The sequence below is a fragment of the Rhinopithecus bieti genome, unplaced genomic scaffold, assembly GCF_001698545.2.
Source record: "Rhinopithecus bieti isolate Rb0 unplaced genomic scaffold, ASM169854v2 scaffold_42380, whole genome shotgun sequence".
Taxonomy (NCBI): domain Eukaryota; kingdom Metazoa; phylum Chordata; class Mammalia; order Primates; family Cercopithecidae; genus Rhinopithecus; species Rhinopithecus bieti.
In genome coordinates this window covers 347,824-364,062 of record NW_016818327.1, presented here as the reverse complement: position 1 = coordinate 364,062, position 16,239 = coordinate 347,824, and the positions used below count along the sequence as shown (strand labels likewise).

The 16,239-nt window shown below is 37.2% G+C and overlaps 1 protein-coding gene across 1 annotated transcript in view; it reads right to left on the bottom strand.

The window, feature by feature from the left end:
* Window positions 1-16,239, bottom strand: part of CADPS2 (calcium dependent secretion activator 2) — a 366,001-nt gene that overhangs the window by 50,405 nt on the left and 299,357 nt on the right. Inside the window, 2 exon segments of the mRNA XM_017856925.1 lie at window positions 11,345-11,406; window positions 11,409-11,418. Coding sequence (XP_017712414.1) covers window positions 11,345-11,406; window positions 11,409-11,418 — 72 coding nt within the window.

The window sequence follows — 16,239 nt, the reverse complement described above, 5'->3', positions numbered from 1 at the left end:
TTTTTTTTTTTTTTTTTTTTTTTTTTTGCTTAAAACAACAAATATTTATTATGGCATAGTTCTGTAGTTCCGAAGTTCAATAAATGCTTCACTGGGCTAAAATTAAAGTGTCAATAGGGTTGAATTCCTTTCTGAAGGCTTTAGGGGAGAATTTGTTTTCTTGACTTTTCTAGCTTCTTGCCTGCATTATATGGTTCATAGTGTCTGTCCTCCATCTTCAAAGCTGGCAACATAGCATCTCTCTAAACCTACTTTTGCTATCTCATCTGTTTCTCTGATTCTTTTCTTTTGCCACCTCCTTCCCCTTTTAAAGACCTTGTGATTACATTGGGCCCACCTGAATAACTGAGTTATCTCACAGGGTTTTCCCATGCTGGCCAGGCTGGTCTCAAACTCCTGACCTCAAGTAATCTGCACACTTCAGCCTCCCAAAGTGCTGGGATTACAGGCGTGAGCCACTGCACCCAGCCTTGGCATTTTCATTGCTATATATAATATATCACATTTTCATCTACCTGACTCAGAGTTGCCCCACCCGGTTACTCTAGCTGGACTCTACAAGCTGGTCTCACAGAATGTTTGCATGGAGGGACCCACAGGCTGGCTGGTACAACCCAGATATAAAAGGGACACAAGAAGACAAAGGTGAAGCCACTCTTTCCTCCTTGGTCTGGCTAAGTTCTGCATGGTGTTGTGGAGACATCACAGGCTTAGGGACCTCAGGGCCAAATCCTGGCTCTGCTGACATCTATTGAGTGGCCTTGGGTCTCTGTTTCGTCATCTGTGAACAGGGAGGCTGGACTGATGACTAGTCCTGCCTTGAAAGATGAGGCCATCCAGGTAGGGCCCCAGGCCTCTCAATCAGACTGACATGAACGCTTTATTTGATTGGTATTACCTTTTGCAGTGCTAATGTATATTTGAGACATTAATATATTTTATAAACATTTTTAAGCATATAAAAGTCTCTCTTACAAACTATAAAAATGTTTGAAAAGTCCCTAGTAGATGACCTCAGGACTCTTCCAAGTCCAGCATTCTATGTGCTATGAGTTTCTAGAGCCTGGAGACAACAGATGCAGGCCACCAGCAGGTTCTGTGCAGATATGTGCATAGGACTTTTGTTCTAGACTGAGAAAAGGCTGTCAGTTTTTTTAAAATCCAATAACCCCACTTTTTCTGATGAGGCAAATGAGTCATGTGAGGAGACTCAGCTGGTAACATTAGAAAATGGAACTAGAATCCAGCTTTTCTGATGATGCCACACTTCGGTTGGTTTGATTTTAATATAAAGTAGCAATAAATACGACATTTCTTATACTCTTTCCTTGGTAAGATTTAATGCTCCTATTTTTTTCCCATGGTAAAAATTATTGAAGTGTTTTTCTGGCTTTTCCCCTTTCTTTTAAGGTTACTTCCCCTCTTTTCCATAGGTGTTCCAGTTACAGCACCTTGGCCTGAGAACAGTGGCTGCTGATATAGTAGTTTTCAATTGTTGAAAGCTTATAATCACATCAGTATTTTGACCCCATATCCCTCCTCTGAGCTCCACACCCAAATAGCTAATGTCTTCCTCGACGTCTCCTCCCTCAGGTGTCTCAGAGGCAGCTCACTCTCAACATGTCGAATACTGACATCATGGTCTTTCTCTCCAAATCTGTTTCTCTTCCAGGACAGCCCACATTCGGGAATGATACTAACATTGAGGCCGTAAACCTAAGATACTCCTTACTATTTCCCTTTTCATTGTACATCTTAAATATCTTTGGATTAGTTCACCAGAGACCAAGTAACAGCTTCTAGACTACCCCCTCTCCAATCTGTTTGCTACAGGCAGTCAGATGAATCTTCTTATAATGCAAATCTGATTAATTCCCTACCCACACTCTCCAACCTTTCAGTGACTTCCCATTGCTCTTGGGATAAAGACTTTAAGCTCCTTAGTACTTCCTACAAGCTTCTGCTCACTTCTGCAGCCTTGTCTTGCTCGAAATCCTGGTTTCCGCAGTTTCTCCTACTTAAATGGTCCTTTCATCTCCTCCTGGTTAACTCTTTCATTCTTAGGAATTCTGCTCAAGCTTCACTTGCTTGGGAAAATCTTTCCTGTCCTCCCTGACTAAATGAGTCACTCTGTCACAGATAATCCTACATGACACATGTGTATGGGTTGCATTTTATGTTTGTTAGTGTGTCTTCTCCAAGGGTTAGCAAACTCCCTGAGGACAGGGACCTTGTTGTTTTGCTTAGCACTGTATCCCTGGCATTGAGCATACTTTCTGGCACAGAGCTGCATCTTGAAACTCTACATTGCCTCATGGCTGCGAATTTAATCCTTTTTAAAAAATGAATGTTGTCCTTTTTCATTAGGGACAGAGTCACAGTATATAGTTTTATGCAAAGGACTTTATTTTATATTTTAGGGTAGAGACAAGAACTAGAGTATTGATGTCAGAGCACATTTCTTTAGCATTTTCCAGACTTACTTTCACCTTTTCTTAATGCCACTTATTCAGGAAACACTCATTGGATTATATGACAAGCAGTGTACAAAGAATAATACATTAAAGAGGACTCAGAGACACACACATAACCATGAAGAAATGGCACAGAAAGTGGACACAGAGGGCACTGGGTGAGGAGAGGACTAAATTTGCTTAGGAAGGTAAGATGTCTTCTAGAAAGGAGAGCAAACCAAGACTTTTCTAGTTGAATTACAAGAATAAAGCAAAAGGGGCTCTTCAAATAGGGGCAGAATTTGAAAAGGCACAGGGGTCTGAAAACTGTGAAAACAGTAGAACTTTGGAATAGCTAGAGTTTAAGATGTGGGGAGAATGTTATAGGGACAAGAACAATTATACTGTGAAGGGACTTGTAGGTGATGCTAAAAAGTTTTTCTTGTGGGTCAACCTTTCACAAACAATATTCTAAGGAATATTAATTCCTTCAAGATATTATTAGGAATTCTGGAATAAAGGGCCCCAGGACAGGTTAAGTGTAGGAACACCGCACTCTCAAACAGTGCATCATCCTGAACTACAAGGAATACAGTGTACCCCAAATGGGTTAGCAACCTCATCTCATGGGACATCAACAAAATTCAAGTACAAGGTGCGCTGAGACACAATTTAGGAAATGATGGCACAGGGAATAAGGAATGCCTACAACATATAAAGCATTGGCAAGAAATGGTCAAATCTGTATTTTGGAAAGATACTCTGGCTTCAGGGCTATATTAGTCTGTTCACACACTGCTATGAAGAAACACCTGAGACTCGGTAGTTTACAAAGGCAAGAGGTTTAATTGACTCATAGTTCTGCATTGCTGGGGAGGCCTCAGGAAACTTACAATCATGGCAGAAGGCAAAGGAAAAGCAGGCATCTTCTTCACAGGGCAGCAGGATGGAGTGAGTGCAAGCAGGGGAAATGCCAGATGCTTATAAAACCATAAGATCTTGTGAGACTCACTCACTATCATGAGAATAGCATGGGGGAAACCACCTCCATGATCCAATTACCTCCACCTGCTCCCACCCTTGACACATGGGGATTATAGGGATTATAATTCAAGGTGAGATTTTGGGTGGGAACACAGCCAAACCATATCAAGGGTGAAGTGGGGAACCATGGTGGAGATCAGTGAGGCAAAGTGGGGAAATGATGAGGGCCTGGAAGACTAAAGTAGTACCAGTGAGAATGGAATGAGACAGAAAAGGGAGTGTTTAGGAGACTGACTCAAGGCCCTGATGTCCTCTTGTGTGACGTGCTTGAGCAGATTCTATAAAGATAGGGACTCTAGGATGACGAGATTTTACAATGAGGTGATGGGTACCGCCAATGGAGACAGCAAATGCAAAACAAGAGGCACCTGGGGTGGGGCGGAGGTGATGTGGTATTTTTAGACATTGACCTTGTAGAGATGTACAGAAAGCAACTGGAAATACAGGGTTTTAGGTGATTAAAAAAATGAGAGGAATAATAACAATATCAACTAATACTTACAATGTGTTGGCCACTGTTCTAAGACTCTATCTGTATTAACTTACTTACTATTCACTAACACTCATAAATGCTACTATCATATTACTCCTACTTTATATAGGAGAGGAAACTGGGCCATAGGAAGCTTGTTTAAGTAGCTTGACTAAGATTAGACAGCTAGTGGAGGAGTTAAAATTTGAACCCAGGTCTGAAGTTGGGCTTTTAACGGCGATTCTGGACTGCCTTTCACATACAGAGCTGGGAATCACAAGCACAGAGTTAAAGCTGGAAGTGTAAAAGTCACAGAAATTTGTAGAAAAAAATTCAATAGAGGACCAGTGATGGTGGCCCAAGAAGAAACAGCACTTAGTTGCTGGTGAAGAGAGAAGGGCACAGAGAGGGAAGGCCAAGACTTTTTCTAGGTGCATAAAATGTGTATATAGTAGGGAGGGACACATACTGTTGAGTACTGTATGTGATTGAGAACCTGGGCTCGTTCTCATGTTACTTGTGAAAACATGCTTGGTAAGAAAAGGATATAAAGGTGGGCTTGAAAAGGAGAGGTAAAAAGAAGAAAGTGCAGTTTATTATTTATCCAGATGTAGCAAATACTTTTATCAATATGCACAGAACAATTAAAATATGGGAAGAAATATTTGGGATATGAGAAATTCAGTGTTATTTTCATCTACTTTATGTTGAGTTAATTATTATGATATAAAAATGTCTATGACATGACTCTTAGAATTTGACAGTGTAGTAACAGTTAATGTATAAACCACATATTTTAATTTTTAAGGGCTGGTTGCTCTTTACAGATTTCCCAGAGATGTAGAATCAGTTAAGTGTATTAGATTAAGGATCTGAAGCTCAGAGGTTTGAATCCTGATTCTCACTAATTAATTAGGTGTTTGACGTGCATCAGTTTAATAAAGTACTTTGAGAATTATGTTCCTATCAGTGACTTAGGATAAGACTGCCCATTTCATTAGGGGAAGAGTCACATTATATAATTTTATGCAAAGTACTTTATTTTATGTTCATTTCATAGGTTTTGTAAGGCTTAAATAAAGTCACATATGTATAGTTACAGTGACTGTTTCATAGTAGGTACTTTAAAACTCTTTTAAAAAATTCATTTCTTCCTTGGTAAAAACAAGTGTGAATAAACTATCTTATAGGCTATTTTTTTTTTAATATCCTAAAGTTTAAAGGTTTACATGCCAGTCTGGATGAAGATTTACCAGAGCAGTGTTTCTCAAAGTCTAACTCATGGTTCCCTATTGTAAAATAACCACGGTGGCTGGTTAAACATGCCCCTTCCTTCCCCTCTTCCCAAACGTAAGACTCAGCATCATTGGAGACTGGGGTATGGAAATCTACATTTTAACAGCTTTCAGGTAATTTTGTTGTGTATGTGTGCTAACATTTAAGAATCACTGCCTTATAAGATGTTTTAGTTTTTCTTAATGAAATAAAACCACAGTCTATCCTGCCTGTGGACTCTGGCATCACACCTGCGCACAAGCCCTAACAGCTGGCCCACACAAAATTTCTAGCTGGGGTGAGTGATGAAGGGCTTTTCCTGCTGAAGTCAATCTGTAAATAGGGGAAGAGGTCACTGTTTCTCTAAAGGCGCAGATACCAGTGTAAGGCTACAGGGATCATGAAGAATCAGGGAAACATGACACCATCTAAAGAATAAAATAAGGCTGACCGATAACAAATGAGACTGAATGTGTATTCAAAAACCTCCCAACAAAGAAATGGCTTCAAAAGTGAATTCTACCAAATATTTGAAGAAGTGAATTCCACCATTTAAAGAAGAATTAATTCCAATTCCCTTTAAACTCTACAAAAACAAAAAACAAAAAAACCAGAAGAGGGAACACTTCCAAACTTATTCTATGAGGCCAGCATTACCCTGATACCAAAGCCAGACAAAAGATACTGCCAGAAAAGAAAACTACAAGCCCAGATAAACATGGATACCAAAATCTTCAACAAAATGCTAGCAAACTGAATTCAACAGCACATTAAAAAATCATACAGCGTCACCAAGTGAGATTGATCCCTGGGATCCAATGATGTTTGAATATAAGCAATTCAATTGTTATGATACACCACATTAATAGAATGGAGGATAAAAACCACAAGATCATCTCCATAGATGCAGAAAAACACTTGATAAAACTAAGTAATGTTTCATGATAAAAATATTCAAAATATTAGGAATAGAATGAAATTATCTCAACATAATAAAGGCTATATATGAAAAGCTCACAGTTGACATCATATTCAATGGTGAAAACTAAGCGTTTTCCCTAAGATACAGCATAAGGCAAGGATGCCCACTCTTGCCACTTCTATTCAACATAGTACTAGAAGTCCTAGCCAAAGTAAGTAGACAAAAATATAAAATAAAATAAATAAGTAAAAAAGAAAAAGAAAAGAAACATAAGGCATGCAAATCAGGAAAGAACACGTAAAATTATCTCTGTTTGCAGATTACATGATCTTAATACGTAGAAAACCCTAACGACTCTACAAAAAAGAACTGTTAGAATAAACAAATTCAGAAAAGTTGCAGAAAAAAAATCAACAAACTATCACAAGATCAGAAAACCAAACACCGCATGTTCTCATTCATAAATGGGAGTTGAACAATGAGAACACATAGACACAGGAGGGGAACATCATGCACCGGGGCCTGTCAGGGGCTGGGGGATAGGGGAGGGATAACATTAGGAGAAATACCTAATGTAGATGACGGGTTGACGGGTGCAACAAACCACCATGGCAGGTGTATACCTATGTAACAAAACTGCACATTCTGCACATATATCCCAGAACTTAAAGTATAATAAAAAAAGTCATTCGTATATCTGCATACTAACAATGAACTATTTGGAAAGGAAGTTAAGAAAAACAATCTCATCTACAATAGCATCAAAAATAATGCAGTACTTAGAAATATACTTAACCAAGGAGGCAAAAAACTTGTACACTGAAAAGTATAAAACACTGAAGAAATAAAAGCAAACAACAAATAAACAAAAAAAAAAAAATCCCATGTTCATGAATTAGAATAATTATTATAGTCAAAATGTCCATACTACTTAAAGTGATCTACACATTAATGCAATCTCTATCAAAATCCCAATAGTTTTTTTTAAAGTAATAGAAAAAGCAATCCTAAAATTAATCTGGAACCACAAAAAACTTCAAATAACCAAAACAATTCTGAGCAAAAGAATACACTGGAGGCACAACACTTCCTAATTTCAAAATCCATTGCAAAGCTAAAATAATCAAAACTCTTGATTTTCGACTGTGTAGTGATGCAAAACAATGTTACTGGCATAAAAGCAGAAGTATAGGCCAATAGAACAAAACAGAGAACTCAGAAATAAACCCCCACACATGCGGTCAACTGGTCTTTGACCAGAGTGTCAAGAGAAAAGGATGGTTTCTTCAATAAATAGTGCTGGGAAAAGTGGATGCACACATACAAAAGAATAAAATTTGACCCTTATCTTACACCATAAACAAATGGATCAACAAAACCATCAACAAAACACCATCAAGTAAAAATGGATTAAATAACTTAAGACCCCAAACCGTAACACTTCTGGAATAAAACATAGGGAAAAAGGAAAAGTTTTTTGACATTGGCCATAGCAATGATTTCTTGGCTATGATACAAAAAGCACAGGCAACAAAAATTTTTAAAAAATGAGATTATATCAAATAAAACAGCTTGTGCACAGCAAGGGAAACAATCAATATAATGAAAAGGCAACCTACAAAATGGGAGAAAATGTTTACAAACTATTTGTCTGATAAGGAGTTGACATCTAACAATAGCAAAAAAAAAAAATTAAAAATTAAAAAAATGAGCAAAGCACTATGTCTCTAATGAACATGTATAAATGGCCAACAGGTATACGAAAAGGAGCTTAATATCACTAATCTTTCGAGAAGTGCAAATCAAAATGACAGTGAGATATTAGCTCACATCTGTTTAGATGGCTTTTATCAACAATCCGAAAGATAACAGGTATTGGTGACAATGTGGAGAAAATGCCCATTGTTGGTGGATATGTGAATTGGTGTAGCCGTTATGGGAAATAGTGTGTAGAATCCTCAAAACATGAAAAATAGAACTACTATATGATTTAGCAACCCCACTAATGGGTATGTAGCTAAAGGAATTGAAATTAGTATATCGAAGAGATATCTGCACTCTCATTTCTCTGCAGCATTCTTCTCAATAGGCAAGACTTGGAAGCAACTTTAATATCCACAAGACAGGTGAATGGATAACGAAAATGAGTTATGTGCATATAATGAAATATTATTCAGCCTCAAAAGAAGAAGGAAATCCTGCCATTTGAGACAAACAGATGAACCTGGAATATATTATGCTCTGTGAAATAAGTCAGACACAGAAGATTAAATATTACATAGTACCAATTATATGAGGAATTAAAAGTAGTCAAAATAATAGAAGCAGAAGGTAGAATGTTGGTTTCTTAGGAGCTGAGGGGAGGGTGAAATGGGGAGATATTTGTCAAAAGTAGTCTCAGTTATGCATGATTAATAAGTCCTAGAGAGCTACTCTACAGTATAGTGCTACGGAAAACAATACTATTTGCTAAGAGAATTGATCTTATGTGACTGTTATCACACACAGAAATAATTACTTAAGAGGGCTGGAGGAAACTTTGGGAGGTGGTGGGTAAGTTTATGGTACAGTTTGAGGTGATGGTTTTATGATTATATACTTATATGGCTGTATACTTATCTACAAACTCATCTTGTATATATTAAGCATGTACACTTTTTTTGTCTGTTAATATATCAATAAAATGGTTTTAAAATATCATAATTATGGAGATTAATTTGCATCATCTTTTTCGAAAACACTAATTATTGTCATCTCTTACAGAAGCTTGAGATGTTTGGTTCAACTTATCAAGTAAACTTATTTTATACTTTTCAACCAAAGAATTAAAGATAAGTACTATTTGAGAGCAGAATAAATTAGGCATAGAGGAAAACTATAACCTAGTGCTGATTTCTAAATATAATATCCAGTATTATATGAGGCTCTTTTAATCAAAATTAAATTAAAAATTTAATTTCTCAGCTTCACTAGCCACATTTCAAGTACTCCACAACCACATGTGGCTAGTAGCTACTGGTGGACTGTGCAGTTTATTTTAGAATATCTTTTCCTTACTTAGCTCAAATACACTATTTTAAAAATTAACCAGATGTATTTGATACAGAAAAATTTAAGTGTCTTACTTTGCCAGAAATGGATGCAGAGATGACATGCAGCCCCATCTGCCTTCTCTGTACTCTTCCTTCCCACCCCCAAAGCAAAACTCATTGGACTTTTTCCTTGCTGCTTGATTAACCCTGTATCATCTATAGCTAGTCTATAATTGAATGATGCCAATTATGCAAACTTCTCACAAAAGGCAACTTCCGCATGAGCACTACGTTCATGAGTTGGTTATATCTGGATAAAATTTCCCTGAAGGCCTCACAGAGAATAAGGTGCAAAGTTAACTTTATTTCACTGTAGTGGGTTGACTGTGTGGTGATGCAAGCTGCTGTGCTGGGCTCCTCAGAGGGTGGAAATCTCACTGCTCTTCCTCAGAGAGCTTGATTCTCCAGTGGTTCACCCCTTCCCTCCATGGTTTTCCTATTTTATTTTCTCTATCTATCCACTTGTTGGTGAGTGTGTGAGGTATGTGTATGTGTAGGTATTTGGTGCAGTGGTAAAAATCAGGAGAACAAAAATAAGCTGGTGAGGTGGTGTGATTCTAACATCGTTTTTCTTTGTGGTTGTTTTCCACTCTAAGACATGACACTAGATAATTTGAAAAATACAAAAAAAATTGAAGATGAAATAAAAAATGAACTATACTCCCATTACCCAGATAAAAGCTCTGTTAACATTCTGGTCTTTATCCTAACAGTCTTTTTCCTATAAGATGCAAATCCAGACCATACTTTATACTTTTAAATATTCAGCTGTTTTCACTTAACACTATATTATGAAACTCTTCATTTACCATTAATAGTCTTTGATAGTATCATTTCTTAATACAGATGTCCCATAATCTGCTTTACCTTTTCAGATGTCCCATAATTTGCTTTACCTTTTCCCTTATTAGAAATTAAGGTTGTTTCCAAATTTTGGTAAGACATAATATGGCAAATACCAATAGTATATATTTTGTGCATCTAAGTAGTATGACAAAATAGAAAAAGGTGAAAAGGTATTAATGTACTTGATGTATTTCCAAACTATTTTCCAGAACGGCTGTAACAATTTATACTCCCCTATATAGGAAAGGTGAGTGTCTCGCCTCACCTAAAACTGAATGTTACTTTAAAAACATGTATGCTAATTCGCTAGAGAAAATAGCATATTTTGTAGCTCACTTTGCATTCCTTAAATTATTAATGAGGATTAATGAGGATTAACATTGTTCATGTTCATGGGACATCTCTGTTTTTTTTTCTTTTCTAAACAGGATGTCTTTTGTCTGTTTATTACATTGGGGGTGGTTTTACCTTTGCTTCTTGTCATCCTTGTTTTATGAAGAAGCCTGATTTGGGGCTTTTTGATGAAGCCTTGTGAGAGCATGGGATATATCTGCTCATACGAAAAGTACCTCTAGGAACATGACCATTCTCTTTGTTCATCCTCTTAAACTCCTGGTGCTCTCACGTTCTCTCTTCCTTTCCTTATCAGCCCCCGATCTCAAATGCTACCCATGACCATCTGTTACACCTTAGTGGGAATCTAAATCATCTAATCACTAAATGAGGCGTCCACTGCTTCACCTCTACTTATACAGGGAAAGATCATAGCTTTTATCAAAGGTATTTTGAGCATCAAATGGGAAATCCTGGGAAACTCCTGGGCGTGGAGGACCTCAGACGTCACCCTGCGGCTTTCTCTGTCTGTCTCTGAGACCAGATATACAGCCTTAGTGTTGTCGCCACCACAGATGGGCTAAATTCAAGGACTGATGGCTACTCAAAGCTCTGTGGAGTTAAATAGCAAGAGAACATGAATGTGACATAATAAGGTTTTACTGGAAGAAGAGTTAGTGTTAAAATGACAACAATTTTAGGAAAAGCCAAAATTTATTATATACAAAAAACAATCAAAAGTTGTTCCTAACCTTTTTTGCTCCTAACTTTTCTGAAAATTCTAATATTTTCCTGCCCTAATCTTTTAAACTACATTTTTTCTCAATTAGATATTTAAAATATTTTAAAATTCTCCATTGAAAATTATTTTCACTTTGATTTAAAAGGTGAATAAATAATACATTACCTTTGAAACTAACAGTGAAATGATTTCTTTTACACTGTTGTCGATCAGATCATCTATTTTGAATGGTACTGCTGCTAGATATTAAAAGATAAAATTCATTAGTTGACATGGACACAAAATTTTGTCATCAATCACAAATGCTCTAAATCTACTAGTTATGACCTATCAGATTTATTTTAAATGATCATTTTGAACATTAAAAGAACAAAACCTTGAAAATGATCCACCCAATCAACACTTTTCACATTGTGGTTTGAAAATTTTCCCATGTGCACTGTTGAGTTAAGCAGCTAATGGGGTTATTATTTAGATGAATCGAGTTCTTATTCTTATTCAGGCAGAGGAATGTGAAGGATACTTTTTGTCTTCTCCTCTATAATTAAGGTGGCCATGTATTTTCTAAAGGGTTGGTTTAGCTGGAGAGGCAAAAGACTAGAAAAGATTTAATTAATACTGCATTTCATGTCTGACAACTCTCATTCATAAGTTATTTTAAATGTGCTCTAGAAATAAAATGAGCTCCCAATTGTTCACTCTAAAAGGACCTTTTTGTCAGCACAGGGAGCAGCAGTTTATACAATTCTTACAATATGCTCGAGCAAGGGCAAAATTAGAATTTCATCAACAAAGGTGAATAGATGGTAACAAATTAATAGGCCATAAAAGGTATAATGAAACATCACTCACTCTCCATAGTTTTATTACCGCTTCCTCATGAAAAAGATGCCTTTAAATAAATACCAAAAAAAGATGTATTTAAAATCAACCTGAAAGACTTTTTTCTTTTTTTCTTTAGAGAATACTAGAGGGTTCCATTCTTAAATTAGCAGAAGCTTTGGCTTCCAAGGCTTGTGAAGGTACATCCATTTAAACAGTAATTCTTCCTTTAGAAGCATGTATCTGACAGCTGGTTGTCCCCAATAGCCACTTCACAGAAAATGTGACTTGTAAAGACTAACCCTATCTTGATGGTTCAAGGCTTCTTGGAACAGCTAACAAAATGCATAGAGTAAAAGTACTCAGGTCAATATAAACATTAGACCAACTTCACTGCTGGCTGAATGGTTTCTTAAGATGTAAGTTTTTGAAAGCTATTTTTTTTTTGTGCTGAAAACATGTCTCAAAGTTTCCACACAGAACAAAACATCAACTTAGGTCTGCTTTGGAATACTCAGGAATGACACTCCACCCCTCTCCCCAAGGGTTCTGACAGTTACAAGTGGTTATCATCAACCTGCATAAATAATAAAGAAAGGAAGGATAATTTTGGAGTGTCTGAATTATTTTCTTTTTCTGTGTGAGTCTGAGTGTGTGTGGGTGTGAATATAAGTGCGTAATGATGAGTGAACTAAAATTAACCACATCAGTGTGAATGTGGAATTTTCTGGGCACATATTGCACCCACTGAAGCGCATCTGTCTCACTTAAAGCCGTTATCGATTCCCAAATTTGTGCTCCCCAGAGGATAAATGGAATTGAAACATAGAGAGTGAGTTTCTATCTTGAAGAGAAGGAAAAGGGGAGAGAAGACAGAAAAACAGGTAGAAGAAAAAGAGCCTGAAAACACTGGCTGGCAGTTAAAGTTCTGATCCAATCTAAATTATTAATAATTTTCTGAGCCAGGCAGGCCCACACATGAACATATCTGAGACAAGCTGAACAATTCCAGTGCACCGGCTGATGGGTAGGGTAATCCCTCCACAGACACACTTACAAAAAAAGGGCCCCCAGCTCCTGGCTGAAAGCTGTGCAGCTGACTGTGCGATGGAGAAGCTTATGCAAATAAGCTCTGCCTGGCTCTCCCGCTCTGCCACTCTTGTTTCACACCCTTCTTACTCCAGATCAGTGTATGCAGCAAGAGGAAATGAAATGCCATGTGATACTCTTTGGAGTAGAAGAGGAAAGAGATACAGGTGTTGGGTTTCAAGTATCTCACTTCCCTCTTACATGGAAAGTGCTCCAAAGCATACAGGCATTGAGGCACCCAGACTTCCAAGCAGTTTCCTAAATATGCCTTATCCCCAATGTTTTTCTGTGTTTTCATAACTTTCATTTTTTGAACTCAAAGTGATCAAATGTCATCGGAAAGCTATAGTATATAAAATACAGAGCTTCTACATGTTAAACTTTTGGGTTGAATTGATTCTGGCAAATCTTTTAAAATTAAGTGATGAGCCACAAAAGAGGTCATTGATACCCATTTTCTTGAAAAGCAGTGAAAGTCAAGGGACAACAGGAACCATTAAATTCTCCTATAATACACACCTGTAGATTGTTGCTTGCTTTGATACCTGATCTAGCCATAAGCAGAGAGAAAGAGAAAAAAAGGAAGAGATGGGGAGGGAGGGAGAGAAAATGAGAATGAATGAACAAAAATAAACACATACAATGTTAAAAAGAAAGGAATAAAGAAAGAAGTATACATCTTAAATTTAATACCCAAGGAGTAAATCCAAATAGTGTGAGGTTTTCAGATTTCTATAATATGGGATTCTGCTATTGTAAATGTATCTGATTAGATATGACTTACACTAATCTTACAACTGCTGGAAACTTTCAGAATCTGTTCTGGCTGCACAGGTGGTGGGGGTGGTAGAGGCGCATGAGCGTGAGAGAAAAGATGGCCTGAGAATTCCCATTTTACATATGTATTCTGCAGATTATAACTCACATATGCCATACACAGGTAATACAAAGTTAGCTAGAAAAAGTCATTCATCAGGGGACCCAGATAACTTTCTTTTCTTTTCTGTTTTTTTTTTTTTTTAACCCTTGCTAAAAGATTTATTAAATGATGTATTTCAGGAAAATGACAAATTAACATGAAAGGAAGCTGTAGAATTAAGGAACAAGGATGAAACCAGAAATTGAAATATGTCAATGAATGTAATTAATGATTAACTGTGAAAGTAATATTTGTGTGTGTACACATTTAAAATAAGGCAAGTCAAAAACTGCCAAAATAACAATGGATATTGTGTGTTCATCTGGGGTGGGTACAGGAGTGTTCAGTGGTTGTTTAAAACATTCTAAGATCAGTGGTGTGCTTAAACTAGTTCACAAAAGCAGCCTTTTAGAAATTTTCAGATAACTTTCAAACACAAACACGAACATGCAAAAAGAGATCACAGGTGAAAACAGAGTTTATCTGCATAGACATTTACAAGATAAAATTGATAGTTTTTTTTTTTTTCCATTTATTATAACAGACATTTTCTAAGAATTTGGTACATTTTGTTTCCAACAATAAAACCTAAAAGTTTTATCAGAGGCTGGGCATGGTGGATCATGCCTGTAATCCCAGCACTTTCGGAAGTCAAGGTGGGAGGATCGCCTGAGCCCGAGTTCGAGGTTGCAGTGAGCTATGAATATGCCACTGCACTTCAGCATGGGTGACAAAAGGAGACAAAAAAATAAAAAATACTGAGAAAAGGTAATGCGTATACACTGTTGGTGGGAATGTAAATTAATTCAGCCACTGTGGAAAGCAGTTTGAAGATTTCTCAAAGAACTTAAACAGAGCTACCATTTGACCCAGCAATCCCATTACTGGGTACATATTCAAAGGAACACAGATCACTACGCCAAACAAACAAAAACAAAAGCAAAACAAAAACCACTTGAATTTGTGTGTTCATTGCCATGTTATTCACAGTAGCAAAGACATGAAATCAACCTATGTGTCCATCAATGGTAGACCAGATAAAGAAAATATGGTACATATATACCATGGAATACTACACAGCCATTAAAAAGTACAAAATCATGTCCTTTGCAGCCACATGGATGCAGCTGGAGGCCATAATCCTAAGCAAATTAACACAGGAACAGAAAATCAGATACTGCATGTTCTCACTTATAAGTGGGAGCTAAACACTGAGAACACATGGACGTAAACATGGGAACAACAGGCACTGTGGACTACTAGAGGGGAGAGGGAAGGAGGGAGATATGGATGGAAAAACTACCTACTGAGTACCAAGCTCAGGACCTGGGTGCAATACCCACGTGTAACAAAACTACACATGTACCCCCATATCTACAACAAAAGTTGAAATTTAAAAAAAGAAAAAAATAAAATTCTTAGAATACTTCCAGTTGGATTGATAATCTTAGATTTTAGGGCTTTGTCAGATTTCAATTCATTCTTAAGCTAAGTCTCCCCACATCTGCCCTCAAAGGCAAACTGTGCCTGCTTTCCCAGCAGGTGACTCTGAACTTACATTCAAATAACCATTCAGGAATCCTTACTTCTTGAAGCCCAGGGAAATCATAGGTCAGGCACATTCCAAAATCCTGGCCTCTCTACAATCAGGTGAACAGTACCACTTCACCTGACTGTTGTTACACAAACACACTTAGGAAATGAAGACTAATTAGATGCCAGTGAATTCCAGCTTTCTTAAAAGATTCTGGACCTTGTCTTGGGGTATATAACATTTTAAAGGTACTGGATTGTTAGTTCCAGAAATGGGTGCATTTTAATTTAACTGAGAATAAAATTGGCCCAAGTAGGGCCCCTTGCTCCCCTGAATTGCCATATTAATGAGTTTTCACCTTCATCATCAACTAATGGGACCACTGAATGAAGTGGTTCTGAGGGCTGATGAATGCCTACAGCCCATGTAGTCATCTGCTTTTGTGCAGTTATGGATAATGAAGATCCTAAACACTTCGGTGGTTTTGTGATCTCAACATCTGTCCCTGAGGGACTGGCCTGAGATTGCTGACTCACTTCACATAGCTGTCACATGAGCAGATCATTCACCCATTAATCACTCCATTAAACCCTATTCTGGGCCTCAGTGGAACATGTTGGCATCATCATGGAGCATGTAATAAAACAGAATCATAACTTAGAAGCACAGAAGGGAATGCACTGTGGGGAAGGAGTT